The 23,946-nt window shown below is 38.1% G+C and overlaps 1 protein-coding gene across 2 annotated transcripts; it reads right to left on the bottom strand.

The window, feature by feature from the left end:
* Positions 1-340: 340 nt before the first annotated feature.
* Positions 341-23,785, bottom strand: ZHX1 (zinc fingers and homeoboxes 1). Of its 2 annotated transcripts, none has more exons than XM_080800366.1 (4): positions 23,551-23,785; positions 16,896-17,008; positions 4,420-7,266; positions 341-1,940 (listed from the first exon to the last, which is right to left on the bottom strand). In XM_080800366.1, exon 3 carries the CDS (start codon positions 7,039-7,041, stop codon positions 4,423-4,425), a length of 2,619 nt encoding a protein of 872 aa, XP_080656492.1. In that variant the 5' UTR covers positions 7,042-7,266; positions 16,896-17,008; positions 23,551-23,785; the 3' UTR covers positions 341-1,940; positions 4,420-4,422. The 2 variants fall into 2 exon arrangements, with proteins under 2 accessions (XP_080656492.1, XP_080656493.1); XM_080800367.1 differs by having other exon boundaries at positions 23,638-23,779.
* Positions 23,786-23,946: the final 161 nt, after the last annotated feature.

Below are 23,946 nucleotides of genomic sequence, written 5' to 3'. Positions count from 1 at the left end.
TTTTAAACTCAGTTAATAAAATGGAAAAAAAATCACTCAAAACTACTAATCACTGCTAACTTTTATTCTGTATTCAAGGACATAATCAACTGGGAGAAGAGGAGTTTTGCTCTGTCAAATAAATATATTTAAAAGCTAGCAAACATCAGAGCAGAATGAAGTGCCAAGTTTATAAAAGAGACAGAGGGGAAAATTATTACTAGTTATTTAGGGCTATACAAAGTTGACACATTGCAAGGGAAACATGATATAAATGTATTATTCAAAGCTGATTTCTAATACTTGACATTTCAAATTTGGAAATATGAAAATTGTCAAACAAAACTCAGACAACATTAGCAATGGTTTAAAAAAGGGAGCAATTTAATCATTATAATACAGAGTGCTTTAAGAAGTTTTTAAATGTGTAAAAGAAAGAACAGTTTAGTGCATTAAATTGTTACAGTCTTTACATTGCTTCTTCTTAAAAAAGTTAACAGTAGTATGAAAAAGCCACCCACAAAGCCAGCTGTCTGAGTGAAGAAATCAGCTACATTGCAGCATTTTGGAATTACTAATAAAGCTATAGTTAAAAAATAAAAAGTTTATAAAAATGAAAGCAGCATGCATATTCAAGGCTTTTTCATAACATTTCATTAGCTGACAAACATTTAGGTAAAAACAAGAGCTTAATATTATTCATTAAATTAGACAAAAGAAACTGGCCGAGCCCACTACATCCGGTCATTCAGAAAAACATTTTAAAATCCAGAGCTAATTAAACTGAACATTTTCTCTATGAAGAAAGCACATTTTGAAAAACAATCCTATAGTCACAAAAAAAGGGTCCTTCTCAACATGAATGAACAGCACCGGTCTTTACAAAGTTTATAAGTTAGTATGAACTTTCAGTCTCCTGGTATGGCAAGAGTTAACAGTTAACACTCCCATGATTCATAAGTGAAAAGCTAACCTTTAACTCATTATGATCAGATCAGAATTTTTTTCTCTCTTCACTGAAATTGCTACATAAAGTAGAATTTCCCTGAAAGACAATTCTCCAAAATTCTGATCTGATAACTGTACAAACATTTCTGATTTCTATATGATTGTAAGAAAACACTAAGTATATATTTACTACACGGTTCTTCTTCACATTTTTGGTAAAATATTTATTTCAGAGTTTCACCCTATCCAAATTCTTATGCCATTTTCATTTCCTTCTTCGGTATTGATTATCTTTAGTTTAATACAAAGCAAATTCAGCCTCTAATGAAAAAAATGAACAGAGTATTACAGAGTAATAGTGGTATCCATGAATGTGTTCAATTAAAGATCCAATCATTAAGGGCCACTGTTATCACAAAATTTTATGTTTCAACATGTGTCAATAGGCTGGTTTTTTGTCACTTACATTGAAATTGTGCAAGCCCATGCACAAATTTAAATCTTAGTGCAGGGCCTGATAAATAAGACATAGAAATAAATCAAGTTCTTCTTTTTCCTGTTTCTAACAATTTTTACTCTGTAAAATGTTTGGTCACTCAAAGCTATAAGCTTAATCACATATCAAAGAATACAGGCAGTAAGGCCCATCTCACTAGACATACAGTATTAAGCTGGACAAAATATGAGGACAAGTTCTAGTGGTCATTAAACCCCCTCAGAAAGTCTAAGAATCAGAACATCTCCATCGTATCAGAATAAAAATGTACTATATTAAAATTCGAATTTTTACAAGTTGTTTAATTAGTGTTCTATTTACATTGCAGAACTTCCGCCAAATGCAGTAGTTTAACTTTGGCACAACATTAAGTTCCATTTCTTTTGGGTATTGGATCCTATTTTTTGAGAATGTGTATCCCCCAAAATGTTTTCAGTGTCATCAAAGATTGGGCCCATTCACAGTAAATCAGACATCTTGCGTTGAAGAATTGATTCTCCTCCAACATTTTAGGCAGCTATAAAAGAAAACATAGTAAAATACTAAAATTTTAAAGAAAACCATATTTTTAATGTTTACCACTTTTGAAACAAAAATTATACAAATTAGCCATGAAAATACATCCTCTGTATTTGCTTATTAACACTGAGATCACTTGCTATATATATCTTACATAAAGCACTAGGGTTTGTGTGCAAGTCCTATGTATATGTTCTTCATATAGACATTTTCACCTATATGTAATAATTAATAAAAACAATTATTCATAGGAAGTATATATTTCACTGTCAGTTTTTGTAATACACAGACTGAAATCTAAAGGCTTTTGTATTTTATATACAAGTCTGGCTTGTGCAAAAGAGATATATGTATTTCACTTTTTGCAATAACTATTTTGGAAAAGTTTTGGTTACCTATTTTTGGTAAACTGAATCATATTTAAGTGAAGAAATAACTATTAAGAGGGAACGTATGGTGAATCCTTTTATAAGATGAAACATTTTGTTAAGCCAACAGTAACTTGCTAATTAATGTGTTTTATAATTTCAGACTTTTGAATATTTTAAAAGGCATGGCTGAATACGTGAAAGTGTATGTCTAACATATATGATACAATGTTTTAAAAACTGTGGCTTTGTATGATTTTTTTGTTCATAGTATCCGAAAGAGTATCAATATAGAACATGAGAATTATCCACACAAACTTAAAGTCAAAAATTGTACCAAAAATTTCCCGTTATTTTTAGACTGCAGCTCCCTGCAGAATCACTGCTGAGGTTACTACAACCACAGGGACAACTCACTACAGCAACACATTTGTTGATTTAATCTTGGCCGAGTGAGAATTCTTGTGTTTAGCAATAAAAAAAAAAAAATGCTTGTTAAAAATATTTTATGCATCTGGGTCAGGAGAAAGCCTGTCCTGAAAATTTCTGACATTAGGAAACAGAGGGCTGTACTTTAGGATAAAGCTGCACAAAACTTTAACTTTCTGTGACTTTCGTTACGCTCCATAACCCGCAGTGAGATTTACTCTAAAATAGGTGTATTTTTAGTTTCAGCTGTTTTTCTCCTTGAAAAAAAGTGTTAATGAAAAGAAAGTCTGGAAAAGGCATGGAAAGCCTGGAAAACTGCTAGACAATAAGAGAAGTGCCTGGTACATATTAAATTCTCTATAAATAATTGTTTAGCAAAATAAATAAAACCAGTGAGGAAGACATGGGGGAGTTAAGGAAATACTGTGCAGAATAACAGAGCATAAATTAGAAGATGGATAGGGATGCAAACAGCTACAGAAGTAAGTAAATATGCACATATGATCATGAGGATCTATGTTTCGTTTCCTTCTTTACTGTTCGAGAACACTGCAGTAGTTTTGATAATAAAATGCTTTTGAACTACTGATAGACGTAGACAAACATTTCATGAGAAGTGCATTATTCTCAATAGAGTATAGTTTTATTCTAGAACACTCCAAAACAGAGAGTAGAGAAGAATGGAACTATGCTTTTAAATTCCAAAAGCATTACGAATTGAAGTCCTAACTTTAAATAAGGTATCTGATTTGCAGCTACAGTGAAATTTTAATTAATTCAATCTATGAAAGAATTAAAATGTAAGGAACATGCCAAACCTTTCAGATTTAAAGCATATTTACTTGCGCTTTTATAGCAAGAGATACATTTTTAACCAAATACAGTGTTTCTGCTGGTAGCAGGTTTGTTTTCTATCAAAGAATGAAAAGACACTTTAGGCAACTGAGTTAATTTAATATCAAATCTGTTATTTACCTTTTGATCTCTAAGACAGAAATAATTTATATCACAGTTTTCAAAAACAGATGCCATCTAAGCAAATATGAATTTACACAGAGTCTAAAACAGACCTTTGGCTTTCAACAAAAAATTACTGAATAATTTTAACACATAAAGCATTTTAAACTCTAGTTAAAAACCTAATAGTTTGGGGGCAATACAATGAATAAAAAAAGATACCCATTTTTCACCTAGTTTCCTAAAACTGAGCAATCCTCGCCCCTGTGGTAAGTCTGTCCTTCGGTAACTTTTCCCCTTCTTTTTAGTTTTCGTTTTTGAATTCTTTCCTTAAATAGGCAAAAAATGAAGCTTTAGTGAAGGAGGGTTGCAAGCAATAGGTTTTAGTTACCTCTAGTATCCTTGAATTCCGCCCCCCCCCACCAGTCTCCCTTCTATGAGAATGGGTAACCTTCCCTTAAAACAAAGTGAAAAAACATTTTATTTAAAAAAAAGTAAATAATTAAAGCAGCATTAAATTCTACATAATAAATGTAATAGTTATAATAATCAGACCACACATAATAATCATGTCTCGTGGTCACAGTCAAGGTCCCTAGTCTTCTTATTAGCTAAAAGAAAAAAACCATTTTAGAAAAACTGTCAAAAGTAAAGGTGTCAGATACCAGGTGACTATTCTAAATGTATGTGGTTGATGAATATACACTCAGATTAAAAACTTACATTTCAGTCATCTGATTTAGAAAGCTTCCGCTTCACATGTCGTGGGGGTTCCCAAGTGTCACTATCATCTGTCTCTTCTTCGTCCTCTTCCTGATCATCAATAACTTCATCTTCCTCCTCATTTTCCTCAAATAATTCTATCCCTAACTCTGATCTCCTCTGTCTTTCTGCAAACCACTCTCTGACCTGCTCATAACCCATATGTGATTTGTTCACAAGTTCGTCAAGGTCTTGCTCATTAAGAAATTTGTGCTTCAGGTAATAATCCTTAAGTATTGCAGTTCCAGTTTTAAATTTTATGAGTGATGGTCCCCTGTCCCAGTTGTTCATTCTCTTGCTTCCTCTTGGCCGCCCACGTGGTCTTCCTCTTCCCCTTCCTTTGGGTCTCCCTCTCCCCCTTTTCCGAAGGGAAGACAGACCATTCATACTACTCGAATTGGCGCTTTGATAATAGTAGTACCATTTTAGGTTTCCATTCTTCCAAGCATAACGGGTGTCGCCAAACCAACTGACGATGTCTGTTCTAGCAAGCCCGCTTTCTTCAGCCAACTTGTCATACTCTTCGGGTGACGGCCACTGCGTTCGGACAAAAGCACTCTTCAGCATGTGTAACTGCTCGGGTGTTTTTTTACAGATCTTGCCTGTGCTCCCTGGCTTAGGTGCACCAGAGTCATCTCTGGGAGAAGTTTCTCCAGCTTCTTCTTTGGAACTACCTGCATTATTTTCATCCATTTCTACCTTCTCTTCCTTTAAAGCTTTTGATTTCTTCTTCTCTGTAAACCAAGCATCAATTTCCCTTCTGGTAAGTTTGGTTTGCGCTCTTAACCTATTTAATTCTTCATCGGTGAGTACGGAGCTGTTGAGAAAACTCGCCTGAAGGGCACGAAGCTGCTCTGTGGTCTTCTCTTTAAACTTCTGGGGGGTGAAGTCAGGAAAAGGATTCCAGGATTGTTTTGGCTGTGAAGTAACCACAGTGGGAGACTCCGTGGTTTCATCGCTGGAGTCTATAAGAATAGTGGTGGAGGAATCGTTGTTGAGATGTAAGCACTGATTACTCTTTGAATTTCTCTGGTTGTACCTTGTGTCACTAAACCATTTTTTAATCTCTCCTTTAGTCAGGCCTGTGATTTTCATAAGTCGGATGATTTCTGAATCGTGGGGAAACTGGTTTTTAAGGTAGCTGACTTTTAATTCGGCCAGTTGCTCTTTAGTCTTTTTGGCCCGAATGCCAAAGGAATCAGGGTTTGCCGCTGCGGTTTCATGTTTGATGAGCGGAGAAGGTGGGATGGCTGCTGTGGCTGGCTTTGTCTCTGCATTCGGCTGAGCAGCAGGTGCCTGACTTTTTTGTACATTTGTTTGACTTGGAACCCCTGCCACGGTCAAGGCTATAGGTGCTGTTACCGGCAAGGTGTTTGCTCCAGCTACTTGTGTAAGGACCAGACCTGGCTGACCGACTATTTGGCATGTCTGTAAAATGGATGGTAAACCATTACTCCCCGTGGAAATGTGTGTAGGAATAACAGTTATGGTCTGAGGTACAGTGTGTACTGTTCCATTGAATTGTTTTCTTCTGGCCTCCTCTACCTCCTCGGGAGTCCAGCTGACACCATGTTTTAGGCGTTGGGCTGAAAACCAGATCTTGATCTGTTCCTCTGTGTATTTTGCTTGAGCGGAAAGAACAGTAATTTCTGACATTGTTGGGTAAGGGAATTTGTTGTACGTGTTGAGCAAAAGGGGGTTGTTATCCAATGCAGCATTGTAGGTGGGAATGCTATTAACAGGGATTAAGACTTTGGGAATCAAACTGGAATTCTGCTGAGCTGATACAGCGGTTATCACCTGAGCTAACCCAGGAAGAACTGCTGCCGGGGTCACGAGCGTGCTGGCAGTATTCGGATGTATTCTGTTTACAATGGAAGTACTTGTATTCGATTCAGAAGCCGAAGAACTTGGGTTTTCCGAAGTTTCTTCACGGTCTGGTTTGATTTCATTCTCTTTGTCTTCGGGAACGTCCTCAGCTGAGTTGTGGTGAACTGTAATCCGTTTGTTCTCCACTTTATTTTTCATCATTTTCATGATCGGAGTTTTACTGATAGATATTCCGGAAGACGCAACTTCTGCAGGTTCAGCTTGCTCTGAATTCTCCTCTTTAACAAAACTACCATCAAAAGTCAGATCATTTATTGTCTGCTCAAAGATTGTCTGGTTATTTCGTTTCACCATAGTCAACTTAAAATTCTCTTCTCCTGGGTGATGTTTCAGATTATGCTCAGAAAGTGCATCATACCTTTTGGTAAGAAAATTGCATTCAACACAGACATAGGATGAATTTAGCACGACATTGGGATGTTCTGAATCCACATGGAAAGTAAACATATTTAGATCTGGGGTTTGAAAAGTACAATATTTACATTCATAGCCACCTTCAACTTTTTTATTTTGCTGATTGTCAGAGTCCACAGATTCATGAACTTCATCACTTGAGACGCTCTCTGCTCTGGTGTTTTCTACAGGTGTCAGTACAGGAGGGCCTTCATCCAAGTCTGATATCAACTCGAGGTCAGGATCCTGTTCACTGGCAAGGACCATGCAGGGGGTTGTGGATTTTCGCCTGCTTGCCATTCTGATGTTATGAGGAAAATCTCAGCGGTGATTAAAAAGCATTGAGGCTTAAAACTGTTCAGTATTCTTCATTTGAAAACAATGGCTTTTGGTTCTTCAAGTCCATTTTTGTGTTCAACAAATCTCATTAGCAGCTTTTTCATGGTGCAATCAAGTAAAGAGCTTATTCTTGGCAGATAAGATACTGTTGAACTGCTGAAATTTTTGAAGCCCAACTCCAAACACCTATATTAAAATAAAATTTAAAATGTTTTTAATGCATGATTTTGATCTTGTAAACAAACTGCAGTTATATTTCACTTACCTGAAGTTGTTGGATAGCTCAGTTATAAAGATCTAGAATAAGACCAGAACCAGGAAAAAAGTCCTCTAGGAGCAAAATACATGTCTCCAAGCCAAATCACTGAAGGTCACGTACTGTATTCATGGTCAGCCCCCAGGCCTGCTTACTTGGCTTTTCAGCCAGCCTTATATTGACAGGAAAGTGGGAGAAGGGTCGGCTTTGGCAAGCACACTATTATCATTGTGAAATGATAATGTGTTAACAAGGGAGGAAACTTAAAACTAAAAAAGGCAGTCACAGGTACTCAGAGACTACGGCCATTAAGTGTATATGCCCTCTTCCTCCTACTGGTCTGTTTTATCATTCCAGTAAGCATAGCCAAGTACGACAGGAGCAGCAAAGACGGATATGAATGATCAAAGTTTTAGAAACATTATTCTTAATTATTTTTCATGGTATTACCAAGATTTATAAAACATATCTGATCTTAACAGTCTCCTGACTTAAAGTTTCCCCAGTACTGGAAGAATGAAGCCCAAACTCCTCGAGCCACAAGCAGTTCTTTTCATACCTGCCCTCAACCTCAACTTCCTGCCATCTTTCTCCTGACTCTTATTTCTTATGCTTTGGGCACAGCAGACCCAGTTGCTGTTCCAGGGGCACACAATGAGGCTGTTCCCTGTGCCAGGAGCCTTGTTTGGGCATGCACTAGGATGATCTTTGTTTGCCCTATAGATCACGTCCTCCCTTTAACCTGGATCCGACCTCCTCCTCCTCAGTTCATCTTTTAGTCTAGTACTTACTGTATTGTGCCAGAGGAGTATTACATTTCTGTCCCACAGCCTATCCATACTCCTGGTCTCCTTACTATAGGTGAATCTCATTCTTCCAAGGACCTTTGTATCTTCAGTCTAATGCTCTTCTAGTTCAACTATCCTGGCAGACTTCTCATTCATTTCTGTATCCCCTCTGCATACAAAAAGCCTAGAATAAGGGACTCACTAAATATTTATTAACTTGAACTAGAATGAATAGGAAAACAGTCCTATGAAACTCAACATGCCCTGCCAAATTATGGAAAGAGCCCAAATGTCCATCAGCTGATGAATGGATAAAGAAGATATGGTATATATATACAATGGAATATTACTCAGCTGTCAAAGAGAATGAAATCTTGCCATCTGCAGCAATGTGGATGGAGCTAGAGCTATTACGCTAAGCGAAATAAGTCAGTCAGAGAAAGACAAATACCATATGATTTCACTCATATATGGAATTTAAGAAACAAAACAGATGAACATAGGGGACAGGGGGAAAAAAAGAGAGGGAAGCAAACCATAAGAACTCTTTTTTTTTTTTTTTAAGATTTTATCTATTTATTTGACAGAGATCACAAGTAGGCAGAGAGAGAAGGGGTAAGCAGGCTCCCGAGCCCAATGACCCTGGGATCATGACCTGAGCCAAAGGCAGAGGCTTTAACCCACTGGGCCACCCAGGTGCCCCCAAAACATAAGAACTCTTAACGATACTGAAGGTTGATGGAAGGAGGTGTGGGGCACATGGGCTGGAATGGGTGATGGGGATTAAGGAGGGCACTTGTTGCGATGAGCACTGGGTGTTGTATTTAAGTGATGAATCACTACATTCTATCCCTGAAACTAATATTACCATATACATTAACTATTTACATAAAAAAATTGAAATAAAGAAAAGAAACTCAATAAGCCCTGAGAGCATCACCACAGAGAACCATAGCTGAAATTCACAAGAATGACTGTGACTTATCAAGAAAGAGTCAATTATGCTCATATACACACATTTTAATAATTTTGCACCCAAATACTTATGCTACACCAGTGAAAGGTATTGTGCTTCTGAAGTCTAAACCAAAGGAAAATGAATTAAATGAATTAAATGAATTAATTAAATGAATTAAATGAGTTAAGTGGTTTATTCTCTATCACAAATTAGAACAATTTTCATTTATTTGTATAGTCCTTGTCCTAGCTGAACTGAGGAGAAAAAGTTTACTTCAAATATTATAAAGCAAAACCCAGTCTGTATGAGGAGATGTACTGACTTGAGGAAAAGGAGAAACATTTTTAGGAAACAGAACTGTCCAAAGACAGAGTGCCCTGCCTTTGAAAGGGGCAAGATCCTCCTCACTGGGATTATTTAAATATATACTATATATTCATTTGATGGATCCAAGCAACAGATGGGAAGTTGGCCTAAATGTCCCCCATTCCCCAGTTTCCCATATTATAAAGTAAAACGCATCAGATTAGTAATAAGAGTATCCTATTTTCAAAGAATCCCTGCTCACAAAGGTGTCATTTTCTGACCCGCCTCCCCGACCTGAAAAAAGCCTTTGATTTCTAAGGGGATATGAAGATATCACTGATATTTAAAACTATTTAAAACTAAGGGGATATGAAGATATCACTGATATTTAAAACTATTTCTTAACTGAGTATTTTACACTAAGCTAATGCCATCTCTCCCATTCAATTCAGTAGGATTTTAACTATTTCATTCAAGTGCTAGTGCAGCGGTTTGATCATTTCTTTGTCATTAGAAACAGGGAATTCCTCAAATAGCTTGAAGTAAGGAAGAGTAACAAATGAGCAGCACCCACATTTTTGGCAGTGAAGGAGAATTGTTGAAAGGCAGGGGAGTAAGCTATTTTATAACTGTTATTCTCCTAGAATCTCAGGTTATATTTAATTGGGAGTATACTATAGTTAGAAATCAAAGGTAGGTTTTTCTTTTTTTTCCTGAAACTACCTCTCCTTAGTGACGGTTTTCAAAACTTTTTGTTGTAAGCAGCAGAGCCCCTTCTTCAAACAAAATTCTATGAGAAGCCTTGGGGCAAAACAGATAAAAGAACAGCTGTCTGGCTGGAGAAGGAGAGAGGCTAAACTACTTCCTGATCCCATCCCATGGATCCTACAAAACCTACTTCTACCTTTGAAGGGTTCTGAGATGTGTCTGAAAGCCTGTGCCTTAAAAACTACTTTCAAGACAATGTATCAGTGTCACCAAAAATCCTTCTCAGTTTATCACTACTGAGACAGGAAATTTGAAAACTAACCTAAACTGAATTTAATGTGTCCTTCAGGTTGTTTCACTGTAGAAGGCAGGGCTTGGACACCCAGGGGTAGAAAAGAGTAGCCAGGACTAATAAGAGATACAGAAGAGAAACTTGAGGAGCTACGATCCCTTTATTATTTTGGTTCTCTAGGTCTTATGTTAAACTGCTTACTTTTCATTTTGTCTTGCTTAAAAATAGGAATTTGGTAAATTATTATTTTTATTTTTCTCCCTTATAGCTTACTAGCTCAGAAAGGTCAGTTCATAAGAACTTACGCAGATAGAAACAAATTTTAAAAGCTTAAATATTTTTTGCTGAAGTCATAAAAATTATAAAATATTCATAGGTTATTTTACAATCTAATGATGTATATGCACCATTGTGTGTTTTCCTTTGGAAGCACTGGTTTTGGAAATATAAACTTAAAACAAGCTACTTAAATGAAACTTTTTAAAAATAAGTCTTCAATAATGCAAAAGACTCAAATCTGATTATCTTGGTATTAAACACAGCCTCAAGCTCAGGTGACTTCTACACTCAAATACACAAAAAACACTCTGTCCACTTTACTTCTGAAACTGTTTACATTTACCTAACAAAACCAGACAGTCACTGTACTGTCTAACATATTTCCAAAGGGAGACTGAGAATTCCCAAAAGAACCTCAAGATTCGGGCCAGTGGCTCAGTTCTATTATAATGTATATAGTTCAAAAACAGACCAAAGCACAAACAAAAGCATCTTCAGGGTCCTGATTATATAAAGTCATGATCTGGGGGGGAAGCAGGGAACTCAGTACAAATACCCCATTTTTCTAACAGAAGAAACCCAGGCCCAGAGGAACACATTCACAGAGGCACTGTGATATAGGATCAAACCACAGTTTCTGGAGTCTCCTCTGTCACTCAGTGGTCCAGTGACTGTAAATGTTACTCAGTATTGACCTCAATTTTCTCACCTATAAAACCAGCGTTCTTCAATTCAACAAATTCACACAACTATTTGTTGACTGTCGACCCTGGGCCAGGCACTGTGTTAGGCACTACTGTGAGGCGATGACTGTAACAGATTGCCTCAGGTCTGTCAGGTACTGGCAGTTGAACAAGAAAAACAGGCAGTAAAATAGCTGTGATCAATGCAATGAGAGGAAGCATCAGGAACTCCAGGAGCACACTGCAGGAGGTTTCTAGAAAGGAAGCAGAACAAGTTGCCCTGGAGAAAATAAGAAGGGTGCTATCCACCTCAGAGGCTGATCAAATAAAAACGCTTCACACACTGTGATACACAGGAGATGCCTAATTAGTGTTATTTTCTAGTCTCTGAAAAAATCTTTTGGGAGATGAAGAAATACCACTTATCTAGTATTATTGCCTCTCTCTCTCTCAACTTAATCAGCTGACAAGGCACACAATTGAATGAAAAAGCAGAAAGGGTAAAAAGAATAAAAAAGTCTTTGGTGTAGGTCCAATTTATCTCCTTTTATCATTAAAGTGTAATGGGGCTGAGATAGGAAAATTGCCATACAGAAATCGCTATTAGCTGACAGGCATCTCATCCTCTACTTGAAGGTCAACTACAAGCAGAGCTCAAAATCAAAAGCTCAAAATTTGGGGAACCTGGCACTGTTTACCTGTAAAAAGGGGGTAGAGTTCAGTTACACAACTGACTTGCTAGCTAGCTAGGTGGCTTTGCAATTAAAACACTAAGTGAAGACTGACAATAAGATAAAAAGTTATGGGAGCGCTTGAGTGGCTCAGCCTATTAAGTGTCTGCCTTTGGCTTGGGTCATGATCCCAGGGTCCTGAGCAGGGAGCCTGTTTCTCCCCTGCCTGCTGCTCCCCCTGCTTGTGCTTGCTCTGTATCTTTCTAGCTCACTCTGTGTCAAATAAAGTCTTAAAAAGAAAAAGATTAAAAAATTATGCTCTAAATGCATCCAGCACTGTAAATATAATTATATTTGAAAGCTATTTCAGTTATCTTTTCAGTAGAAAAATGGAAACAAAACAAAACAAAACAAAAAAATCCAACCTGATCAACTAACTGTTATATGATCATTAAAAAATGGTAATCAAGAGTAATTAAAGAATATGGAAAAAAATATCTTCTCAGCCTTTCGGCTAAGATCAAGTGTAGGAATATGAAAGAATATTTACTCATTTACTGTTAAATTTAAAAAATCAGAACAAAATCTACATATTAATTATAAAATAACTATGGGAAAATATGTAGGCATATGGAAAAAAACTAGATGAGAATATAAAGAAATGAAATTTTCACACGAGATTATGGGTAAAATTTTTATGAGTGCTATTTACAAATTTTCTTTAATATTATTATAACATTGCTTTATTATAAAATACAACAAACAAATAATTTCAAGGCCTTAAAATTGCAAATACATATTCTGATGGTCATTTGGAGCTGGAAACAATATTTACTTTCTATTTTTAAGGCAAAAGCATGTGCTATATAAAGGTTTTTTTCAGGGGAAGCAGAAATCCCTGAGTATGTCAAACATTCAAGTGTATTCCACACGTTTTTGGGAGCTGCTCCATGGTCTGAGAAGTCAAACTAGTTCTATGAACCCTCAAGAGTACTCAGAATCTGCAGGGTATGGATCTAGGTCAAGCCAATTTCCATAGTTCTCTGCATCTTGGCTCTTCTCCTGAGGGTAGGATACCCCTTAAACAATTCATGATTCTTAATTCATCAAAATAATTACAACAAAGTTTCCCTACAGAAAAGCATTTCATGAAAGCAAAATTCATTTTATCACAATATAAAAATTAGGGACAATTCTAACAGCAGTTCTTATGTGAAAGAATGTCTACTTAGCTCTCTACTATAGATCTCTAGTGCCCAACACATGGCCTATCAAGGCCTCATTAATACTTGCAGGAAAAAGAAACCCTTAAAAATTGTGTATTATAATATTTTACTTCATTAAACACTCATTTATAGAGGAGTTATAAAGAACAGCTATTTACTTTATAGTAGATTACTTCCAATGGTAAAATCCTTACTAATAAAATTACCTTAGTCATTGGAATATTAAAACATCTTTATTTATTTTTTTTTTTTAGATTTTAAAAAAATTTATTTATTTGACAGACAGAGATCACAAGTAAGCAGAGAGTCAGGCAGAGAGAGAGGAGGAAGCAGGCTCCCCGCTGCGCAGAGAGCCCGATGCAGGACCCGATCCCAGGACCCCGAGACTATGACCTGAGCCGAAGGCAGAGGCTTTAACCCACTGAGCGACCCAGGCGCCCCTAAAACATCTTTATTTATAGAACATTCTATTTATTAAAATATAGCAATGAATATGCAACAAATATTTACCAACATCTCTAATTCTTTGGTAACAAATCAGCTTTATGTATGAGTAGTATATGTTTAAATTTGTGGACTGTTTAAGAATGAAACAAGGGAGATAAATTCATTCACAAAATTAGTCCTGCAGTGAAATTCAGGAGAAAAGTGTTCCTGTAAAAACAGCAAACGCAAATCTCCACTTAGAATCATTATTTTTCTGTTCCTGGAGAAAACTATACTCTAATGGTATTCTACATTTTTAAAGAGATTAAAAAAATAAGTTCTCAATGTAATACACTATAATAGTACATTGTTTCAAATTCTATGCTTAGGGCTACAAAAAGTCTAAAATTTTTTATAGTTAAGCAGAGCCATAACTATACTGAATTTCTTTTTTTTTTTTTTTTAAGATTTTATTTATTTATTTGACAGACAGAGATCACAAGTAGGCAGAGAGGCAGGCAGAGAGAGAGAGGAAGGGAAACAGGCTCCCTGCTGAGCAGAGAGCCCAATGCGAGGCTCCATCCCAGGACTCTGGGATCATGACCTGAGCCTAAGGCAGAGGCTTTAACCCACTGAGCCACCCAGGCGCCCCTATACTGAATTTCTATGCCTCTGTTTCTTTGCTGTCTTATACTTCAAATTAAATGCTTAACAGACAACAATTTGCCTCGTTAGCCACAAAAGCATATTATATTGGTAAGACTTTATGTGAATAAAAACAACTTTCATACAATCCTTAGTCAAATATGAACACAAAAAATAACTATAATTTTTAAGGATTATGTTAGTTTTGAGATGGTACCAGCTAAAAACTGTTCTCAGGGTAGCTAAAACATAAACTGAGAATCCTTTGGCATATGTATTCATACCTATACTGAGAATTCTTAGAACACTGTATTCTATATAGTTTCACTTCTTATTCTCTGAGTCAGAATTCTGTTTAACCTGAAAATACTTATTTTTATATGTTTGTATTCAAACTAAAAGTTACAAATCCACCAAAACCACAGAATGCATGAAATAATAATAGAAATAAATAACAGGGTCAAGTTAAAATAAAGAATATCCACCACGTTAAAGAAAAACAGTGTCTAAGAAGACGCTTTCTTTAATTAAAAAAAGGAAAACCATTTGGCCTTTATACACTTCAGGCCATTTTCAAAGCCAAAATGTAAAAATACTTAGAAACAATGGTCAAGTTTCTTAGAAAATTAAATGAGAAATGTGACAACCTAAATTTGTACCCACAGCAAATGTTTTTAAGAATCATGGTAGCCTAGAATCATTACCTAAGAGATAAATCTCAAGAAAACTGACAAAATGATCTCGAGACAATCAAAATTTGAGTATGAAGGTGTAAATAGACAGGAGTAAAATGTGATAAAAATGAAAGCATCGAAGAACTGTGGCCAAAATCATCTAATTTCAGAAGATCCTTTTGCTAATGCTAAACTAAGGCTTAAGGGTGTAGAAATTCTATCCTCTACCTATTTTTTTCCACCTGAGAAAGCCAACCTTAATACTGCTAAAGATTAAAAGAAGAATCCAAGTGGGACAGATTTCTCCTGACAAGCACCGACCATAGATTTGACGAGTGAAATGTCTTTCTGAAGTGTCTCTACAACACTAACATCCTGTTTTTCTGCCTTCAGCTGGCATGTAAGTAGGTATGTAAATCCTGAGAGTGATACATAAATAAGTACTATGATGAAATCCCCTGTCTTTGTTATTAAAGTTTGTAGTATTGTCCCAAAGTAATTTTTTGCTGGAAATAGTTTACCCCTACTTTTCTCAAGGAGGTATGTTAAAACTTTCACAGTCTTACACGAGAACGTTATTCTTGATTACAAGTGAGATTATCATTGAGAGGCTGAAAAATCATTTATCTGTTTGTTACCTTCCCTATTTATAAAATAATTGTTACATGTTTCACTCAAGATATCATCATTCAATTACTAAAAAATACTTGAAAGATAATTATGTCAGCTTGTAAGGACTCTTAACACTTTTTAAAAAAATGAAAGTTGAACCACCACATTAATAGCTATGGAATCTGGGGCTCCTCGATAGCTCAGTCCTTTAAGCGTCCAGCTGTTGGTTTCGGCTCAGGTCATGATCTCAGAGTGGTGGGATCAAGCCCCGGTTTGGGCTCCACACTCAGCGGGGAGTCTGCTTGAAGATTCTTTCCCTTTGCACCCACCCCCTGCCACTTGTGTGTGCACATGCATGAGAGAGAGTTCTTTCTCTCTCTCTCAAAAGACATAAATAAATCTTTTTTAAAAAAAATCTTTCCTAGTATGTTCTGGAATTATCTAAAATAACAATTGGACCAGGGATGCCTGGGTGGCTCAGTCGGTTAAGCGCTCTGCCTTCCGCTCAGGTCATGATCTCAGGGTTCTGGGATCAGTTCCCACAATGGGCTCCTTGCTCAGCGGGAAGCCTGCTTCTCCCTGCTCTGCCTGCCGCTCCCAATGCTTGTGCTCTCTCCCTCCCTCTCTGACAAACAGATAAATAAAAAGAAATAAAATAAAATAACAATTGGACTAAAGTGTAACTACTTCAACACTATAGCATGTGATCTAATGCTTCTTATAAAAGCCAATTTATGGCAGTTAACTAAAATACAAAATCATATGCTTAACCTAAAACAAAGTACTTAATCATCAATATCCTAATTTTTAGAATTATAATTAACTATTATTAGTAGACTATATATTGGAAACCTATTTTCAGGAATTGTTCTTTTAAGTCTTAAAGAATTTTTCTGGATACAGGTGAAAAAAAAAAACAGTAAAATTTCTAGATCAATTACCCCACAAAAGTTCTCTGCCTTCATGACCTTCATTTGTCTTCTTTACCACTGTTACCACAACACCAGTACAGTGCCTGACACAGAGTGTATTTCAGGAAATATTAATTGAAAAATCAATTATTAATAAACCTACAGATTTATCATGAATTGTGATGCTGTTTCCTTTGACATTAAAGCAACCAATACTCCTATATCTTTAAAGTTTAAAAGTATATTTCTTAACAAAGCATCAAGACTAAGTGCTGCTTTTTTAAGAAAAGCTTTTAAGACGTTAGCCAAACATAGTATCATGGGATCTAAAGTGAACATATTCAGAATCTGAGTTTCACCATACCCTATGAAACACATACCTGCCATAGCTTCTTCAGCATTCTGTTCTTTGATATGGAGGGTGTCCCTTCAAATTAGGTGTTTAGCTCAGGCCATCATTACCAACAGGTCTGAAGTACCTATCGGCCATATCCTAGAAAAAAAAAAAATCACTTTAATATCCTGGATATAATTCAGTCTTAGGTCTTTAAAGTTTATGTCTTGGCTTTTCAAAAGTAAAGTAATTTTGAAAAAAAAAAAGTAATTTCCTCATTAAATTGTAAAAGAATCATTTAAATGCCAGACCCAATATTAATAAAAAACACAAAATTTAAAAGACTCTCAAAAATTCTATTTATACTATATAAAACAACCAAATCCTATTTTCACTATTGTATTATTTTCAATAAAAATTATCAAAATGTGAATATATGCAGGCTGTAGTATAAAAGCTGAGATAAAGAAATTGGGAATTGTAAATATTAAGTACACAAAAAGTTATGAAAGACAACTTAGTTAAACTAAGAGGTGGGAGGAGATGTATGTTCCATATGTTTATACATAAACTCATTGATATCTGTATCCTAGTTTACAATGCATTAATTGGAATGGAGTGGATTATTAATGCTGGCAACAAGCCAATACAACTTAAAGAAACTGGTGGTACTCTACCCCAAAACATGTGGTATCTAGTAACCTATGTTTATTTCATTTTTGCAAGAAGGCTACTACCAAATGGCATTTCAATTGGTGTGTTGAGAAGCAGAGATTATACAAACAAACGAAAATCATTTTCCAAAAATTGAGATACATGTCCAAAAATGTTATGGCGTATTATTCAGAGTACTTAAACCAATTAGGAAAATTTAATGAAAACTACGATTGCTTCTCTTAGTAAATAACAGCAAATAGTGCTTTTGAAGGTTTGAAGCATTTTAGCTGTTGTTCTTTAAGTACTGAAAGTGTAAACCAAGTGAATAAATATTAAGGAAGATGATTTCTTCCAAATACCTTATCCTGTGATTCTGTCTGTTATTATATACATGTTCATGAAGAGGCTCTTAAGAAATAATGTAAATACCCCAAGCCTTTAGTAAAATACTTCTAGGTTAAGTTAAAGCTTGGGCTGAATGGCTACAGTATTTTCATGAAAAGGAAAAGAGCATTTTCCCAGTAGGCTCAGTGGAGCATCCTGTGATCTGCAGCCTGGGATTCTACCGTTTCATTTCCTGGTATCTCCTTGTTTGGAAACTCCTTTGCTATCCATCTACAGGATGTGGACTAGAAGAGAAGATAAGAAACAGCTGCCAAGGAGGGGGAGTTATTTTCCAAAATGAATTATTAATACTATAGGAAATTGGTAACCTATTTGAATCCATTCTTGAATCACACAGTAATTGCAAAATGTTTTACCGAACGAGAGTCTCTTGAGAAGAGCGGCTGAGACAAGTAAGGGCACAAGGCAACTAGAGGAGCAACAAATGAGCTCCTTGATACTTCTGGATGGAAAGCATACTTGCCTGATGTTATTTCAGCTCCTGATACTGGCACTATTTTAAAATACTTCTCTCTAACTGAAAGTATCTTTTTAAATTTTAAGATTAGAATGAACTTCAAAAATTAGAGAACTCATCTCAGCTATATACATTGCATAATAAAACAGATGAGTTGTTTTGGCAGAAGATGGACTGTAAATAAAGATGAGGAGCTTGGGCTTTGGAACCAGACTGCACGGATTCAAATCTCAGATCTGTCACTTACTAGCTCTGTGGTCTTTCACAAGTGACTTGCCCTGTCTATGTCATCGCCCCCTCATCTAAAATGGGGCACTACTACGATGTGTTTAAACTAACTCATGTAAAGTGTCTGGAATATTTTCTGGCACTAGTAAGCCCACAGTTAGATTTCCCTGACTTTTTTTTAAGGTATTTAAGTTATACAATGAAGGAAGTCTTCACATAAACTTTGTGCAAAATATTTTAAAGCTTTGGGCAACAATCAATAAATTTTACTTTCCATTTCATACCTTTGAATATATTAAGAAACACTAGAACAAGTTGGCTTTAACAGGTAGACATTAATCAATCATAATTTATACCCCCATCCCAATATACACATATTTCCTCTGACCTTAGCTTCAAGGAGAATCATTAATGTGCGACACATTTGAAAAGGTGCTTCATAGTACTAACGAAGTTCTGACATTAATCATCTTCTTGTAGTCATGAAGAGAAATTGTTCTCTTCTCACCATGCCCTCACTTTCAAATACAGTCCACGCCCAGCAAAGTTTTCTTTCTTTTTTTCTTTTTTTTTAAAGATTTTATTCATTTATTTGACAGAGAGAGACAGTGAGAGAGGGAACACAAGCAGGGAGATTGGGAGAGGGAGAAGCAGGCTCCCCGCTGAGCAGGGAGCCTGATGTGGGGCTCACATCTTGAGCCACAGGCAGAACTTGAGCCAAAGGCAGACACTTAACTGACTGAGCCACCCAGGCGCCCCTGCCCAGCAAAGTTTTAAACAAGCTTATTTTTGACAATATTTGAAGGTAAAAAGGAATAGACTTAGCATGGAAGAAAAACACAGTTATGAATGAAGTGCTTAGAAATATCAAAATCTGGGGCCCCTGGGTGGCTCAGTGGGTTAAGCCTCTGTCTTTGGCTCGGATCATGATCTCGGGGTCCTGGGATCGAACCCCACATTGGGCTCTCTGCTCAGTGGGGAGCTCCTTCCCCCACCCCTCTCTCTGCCTGCCTCTCTGCCTACTTGTGACCTCTCTCTCTCTCAGTCAAATAAATAAATAAAATCTTAAAAAGAAATCAAAATTTAAAAAAATCAAAATCTTTCTATCTCCTTTCATTCCTCCTAATAATCAAAAAAAGAGAAAGAAAGACCATCAGGAAGGGGGAAAAAAGAGTCAGAAATTCTATGGGAAATATGAAATCACTAAAATTTACCAAAAGCAAAATTCTTTTATTTAAAATAATATGTATATGTAAACTAATTTTTGATTTTTTTCAAAATAGGCTTTGAGAATACTATTTCTTAAAAAATCTAAATCTAAAAACTGAAAACAAAATCCTGCATAAAAATTTTGATACATTGGGTGCCTGGGTGGCTCAGTTGGTTGAGCGAGACAGACTCTTGGTCTGGGCTCAGGTCTTGATCTCGGGGTTGTGACTTTAAGCCCTGTGTTGGGCTCCACACTTAAGAAAGCCTACTTAAAAAAAAAAAAAAAGGTAAAAAATGTTGACTGTCTTGAATAAATGTCATTCTTAACCTGCTCATAAAAACTCCTTTTCCAAAGTATATCATCATATTTTTAGTTAGATCAAAGGTATAAAAGACCATCTTACTACCTCTTGAGTACATCATAGAACACTGATTGTATAAACTGCAAAGATTAAGTGTCCTTTAAGGTCAAAACCTGGCAGCTATAGAAACATTTACATAAATATTTACTGTAAAAATTAACTCTGTGGAATACAGATCTCCAACATGTAAACTCAAATGTATATCCTGATCAGTAATCTCAATCAGCAGCTTCAGCCATTCAAATTTTTTTATTCAAATTATACAACCACAAATATATCAGAGCAACAAGGATATAATAATATAAGATCAGTAATATTATGGAAACATTGGCTATTATTCAAAGGATAGCATCACAGTTTATTCCCCCTTCAATTAAATGTAATTTAAATTACTTTTGAGATTACATAGGATGATTTAGAAGGATTTTAAGTTAGAAGAAATTTAGAAGTAAAAGTGAATGTGTTACACTGGCCACAGTACAATAGATATTTCCAAACACCTCCCTAAATTAATGAATATGATATTAGATTAAAACCTAGGTTAGGCACTGGAGTTTTAACACTGCTAATATTTAAATAAGTAGAGTCTCTTGAGCCCAAATCCATGATGATGCAATGTACATAAAAAGGTTATTTCCTCAGCTACATTTATAACCATTTTAGTAATTTTAATAGTATTTCCATTTAAATATAAGCCATGATTTACAGCAAATTAAGTTCCAAATAACCCATTTCTGTGCCCAATTAACATTATAAGAAAGAAAATATAAATGCATGATAACATCACTTTTCAGTCTTAATGTAAAATATAATACAAAAGGGAGAAAATCTCCAACATGAACCACCTCACCTATGCTATTAAGTTCACTAATAAAATAACTAAAACTTTATTCACATTTAATGAAAAAAAAAAAAAACCTCACAAGTATCACCAAAGGTGAAATAATTGCTACATCATTCATGAACTGTCCTCCCAATCCAGTGAAATAATAAGCTCGCTATAAGCGAAAGACATCTACTATTAATGAGTACAAGCATAGCACAAGCACATTTATGTTTTCAGCCTTAGCATATTTTCAAACCATCTGGCATCAGTGCCACTCTGGTTCATCCAGCCTAATCTGTTCAGAATTGAATACAGAACTAGAGCTACATGCACTTTGGGGAAACCAAAGAATAGCTCATATGTATAATAATACTCCAAATGCGCGGCCCTCAACTAGTTTATACTTGAAATGTGTTTGAGAAGACATTTCCATGAAAGACATGAGAGCTCTTTTAAAAATACTAGAATGGTTCAAGAAATCTGTATGAATCATAGCTGTCATCAGGTACCCAAGTCTTACTTTCTTTTTTTTTTTTTTCTCATTTTAATCCTGATCATTAAATGAAGCATTTGAAGAGGTACTTCTACAAAAAGATTCACTAAGGGAAATGCTATCATTTCTATATTGAAACAACCCAAGACTTTACATTTTATTTTGCATAAAGATTAGTCAGCTTTGCCCTAAAATGCTTAGAGTAAGGGGAGACAGATTAAGAGGAAAAAATATTCATGAGGGCCCTTATACATCTTGTTAGTATTACTGGCTTTGGCAGCACCCACATTTCTTTTGCTTGAAATCAGGAGTCAGAATTGTTACTTAAGAAATTTTTAAAAATCTATATCCCTGTGAAAACCAATTCCCGTTCATCCTCACTGATGGAATAAAAACAAACGACTTTGTTTCTTTGGACAATTTTTCAGAAACGAAGATAATTCATGTAACACCATAAAGCACAAGTTAAAGCTTTCAGACAAAGACTGAAATACAATGACCAATACCAACAACTCTAAAGGTGCGGTTAGGTAGGGGGGTACACACATACACTGCAAACCCACCAACAGGCACTCTTCCTGGAGGGAAAGCTGCTGCTTCCTCCCTGGGAACCCTCTATCTCCCAGTCCTGTCATTCCCCCCTTTTCTGTTGTCCTCTTAACCTCCAAGGCAATCGCTTTTTCAAGTTACGTGGAATCCCAACCTAGTCCCATCACAAATTATCAGCTTTTTCTTTTTTCTTTTCTTTCCTTTTTTTTTTTTTTTTTTTTTTCCATTTCCCCTCCAGAAAGATTAGCTCCTTCTCATGCTTTTCTTCAGCTCTGCGGAGTGATGACAGAGGAGCGCTGTGGAATTCCCACTCTGCCCCATCTCTCCCCTGGATTCCTTCTCGATCCCCCTCTTTCTCCGCTTCCTACTTCCCCTGCCCTGAGTCTCTCATTGAAGCCAGGCCAGAGCTTGCTGCTCCGTTAATCTAAACTAAGGACATCAAGCGGAACCTTTTCTTTCTCCGGGGTTTTGCTCTTTCCTTACTGTTACCTACAGAGGGGAGAGGTGGAGGCAGATGCACGAAACAAAGAATTTCAAGTCCCTTTACCTAGAACTTCGGTGTGAATCCACAGGGAAAGGGCATCCGCCAGGGCGCTTCTTCGCTGCCGGGAGAGCCCGCTCCCTGGGCCGTCACACCTCCTTCCCAGCCCTCCATCCCCGCCACGAGTAGGAGAGTGCTCCCGTTAGGCCCCACGGCTCGGAGGAGTCCCCGGTCGGCCTCCCTTGTCTCCCTTCGGGAAGGGACGGACAACGTTTCCATTCTCTTTAATTAACTTCTAAGTCCCAGTCTTCCTCAAAACGCAATACAGTTCTTAAGGAGTCAATTCGGAGTCTTGCCCCGAAGTGGGGGAACGGCCTGGCCCCGAAATGGGTGCTTAGCCTTCTCTGCAGTGGGGTACAGACCCCACCCCCGGAAGGTTTCCCGGGGCGCCGACCCCAATGCCAATGCGTTCAGCTCTAGCAGGAGGATGTCTCCTTCCCGTCCGGGAGGCAGTCCCCACGAGGCCACGCGCCCCCTCAGGGCAGGCCTTCCGACCTCCTCCGGGACCCTCAGCATCGCTGGGCTCCTCCGTCCCTGCGGCGCCCCCCCTCCCCAAGCCCCGGAGGCCCCGTCTTCACTCCCCTCAACAGTCCCAAGTTGCTCAGTGCTCTTCCTAAGGACGGAGGCTGAGATTTTTCCCTCACGGAGTCCACCCCCAGCTCTTTCCACCGCCGCAGACACCCCGAAAGCGCGAAGGAGCCTCAGGGGCCCTCCCTCGGTGGCGACTCCCCGGTGCAGCCAGGCCGGGTCCCTCCCCCTCGGACGCCCCGCGCCGCGGCCGCCTCGCCACCCCGCCGCCGCCGGCGCGCGGAGTCCCCGGGGTCTCTGCCCTGGGGCCGCCCTCCTCCGGCCGGCCCGCGAGCCACTAGCCTGGCCCGGCCGCCGCGCCGCTCGCGGGCTCAGCGCTGCCGGTTCCCCCCCGCAGTCCCCGGGCGTCCCGGCCCACTCGTCCCGGAGCCGGCTCGCGCCGCTACCTGCAGGGGCCGCCGCGCCTCTCAGCGCCCCGCCGCCGCCATCTTGCATTTCAAACCGGCTGCACTTTTCAGGGAGTCAACTCTGACCTGTGAACCCTACACCCGGAACCGTTCGGCGGGCCGGCACACGGCCTCGGCAGCTCGGCGGGGCCCGCGGAGCGTGGAGGGTCGGGGGTGGGGGTGCGAGGCGAGGCGCGCTCCCCAGCGGCCGACCGGGGGCGGGGAGGGAGGGAAGGAGCCGGCCGAGGCGGGGCCCTCCCGCGCGCGCGCCGTCCGCGCGCCCCCACCCCGCTCCGCGCCAGGCTCTCCACTCCCGGACCCCGCTGCTCCCTTGGGGTTCGACCCGGGCCTCTACCCTCTGGATTGGCCCGCGACGAGGTAGGGAGCCGCCCCGCC

Source organism: Martes martes, assembly GCF_963455335.1.
Source record: "Martes martes genome assembly, chromosome: 4".
NCBI classification, from domain to species: domain Eukaryota; kingdom Metazoa; phylum Chordata; class Mammalia; order Carnivora; family Mustelidae; genus Martes; species Martes martes.
The sequence above is the reverse complement of the archived record's forward strand: the minus strand, read 5'-3'. Positions and strand labels throughout refer to the sequence as shown.

Excerpts from the sequence above, each read along its gene's own strand:
- ZHX1 (XM_080800366.1), bottom strand. The coding sequence starts at position 7,041 with ATGGCAAGCAGGCGAAAATCCACAACCCCCTGCATGGTCCTTGCCAGT.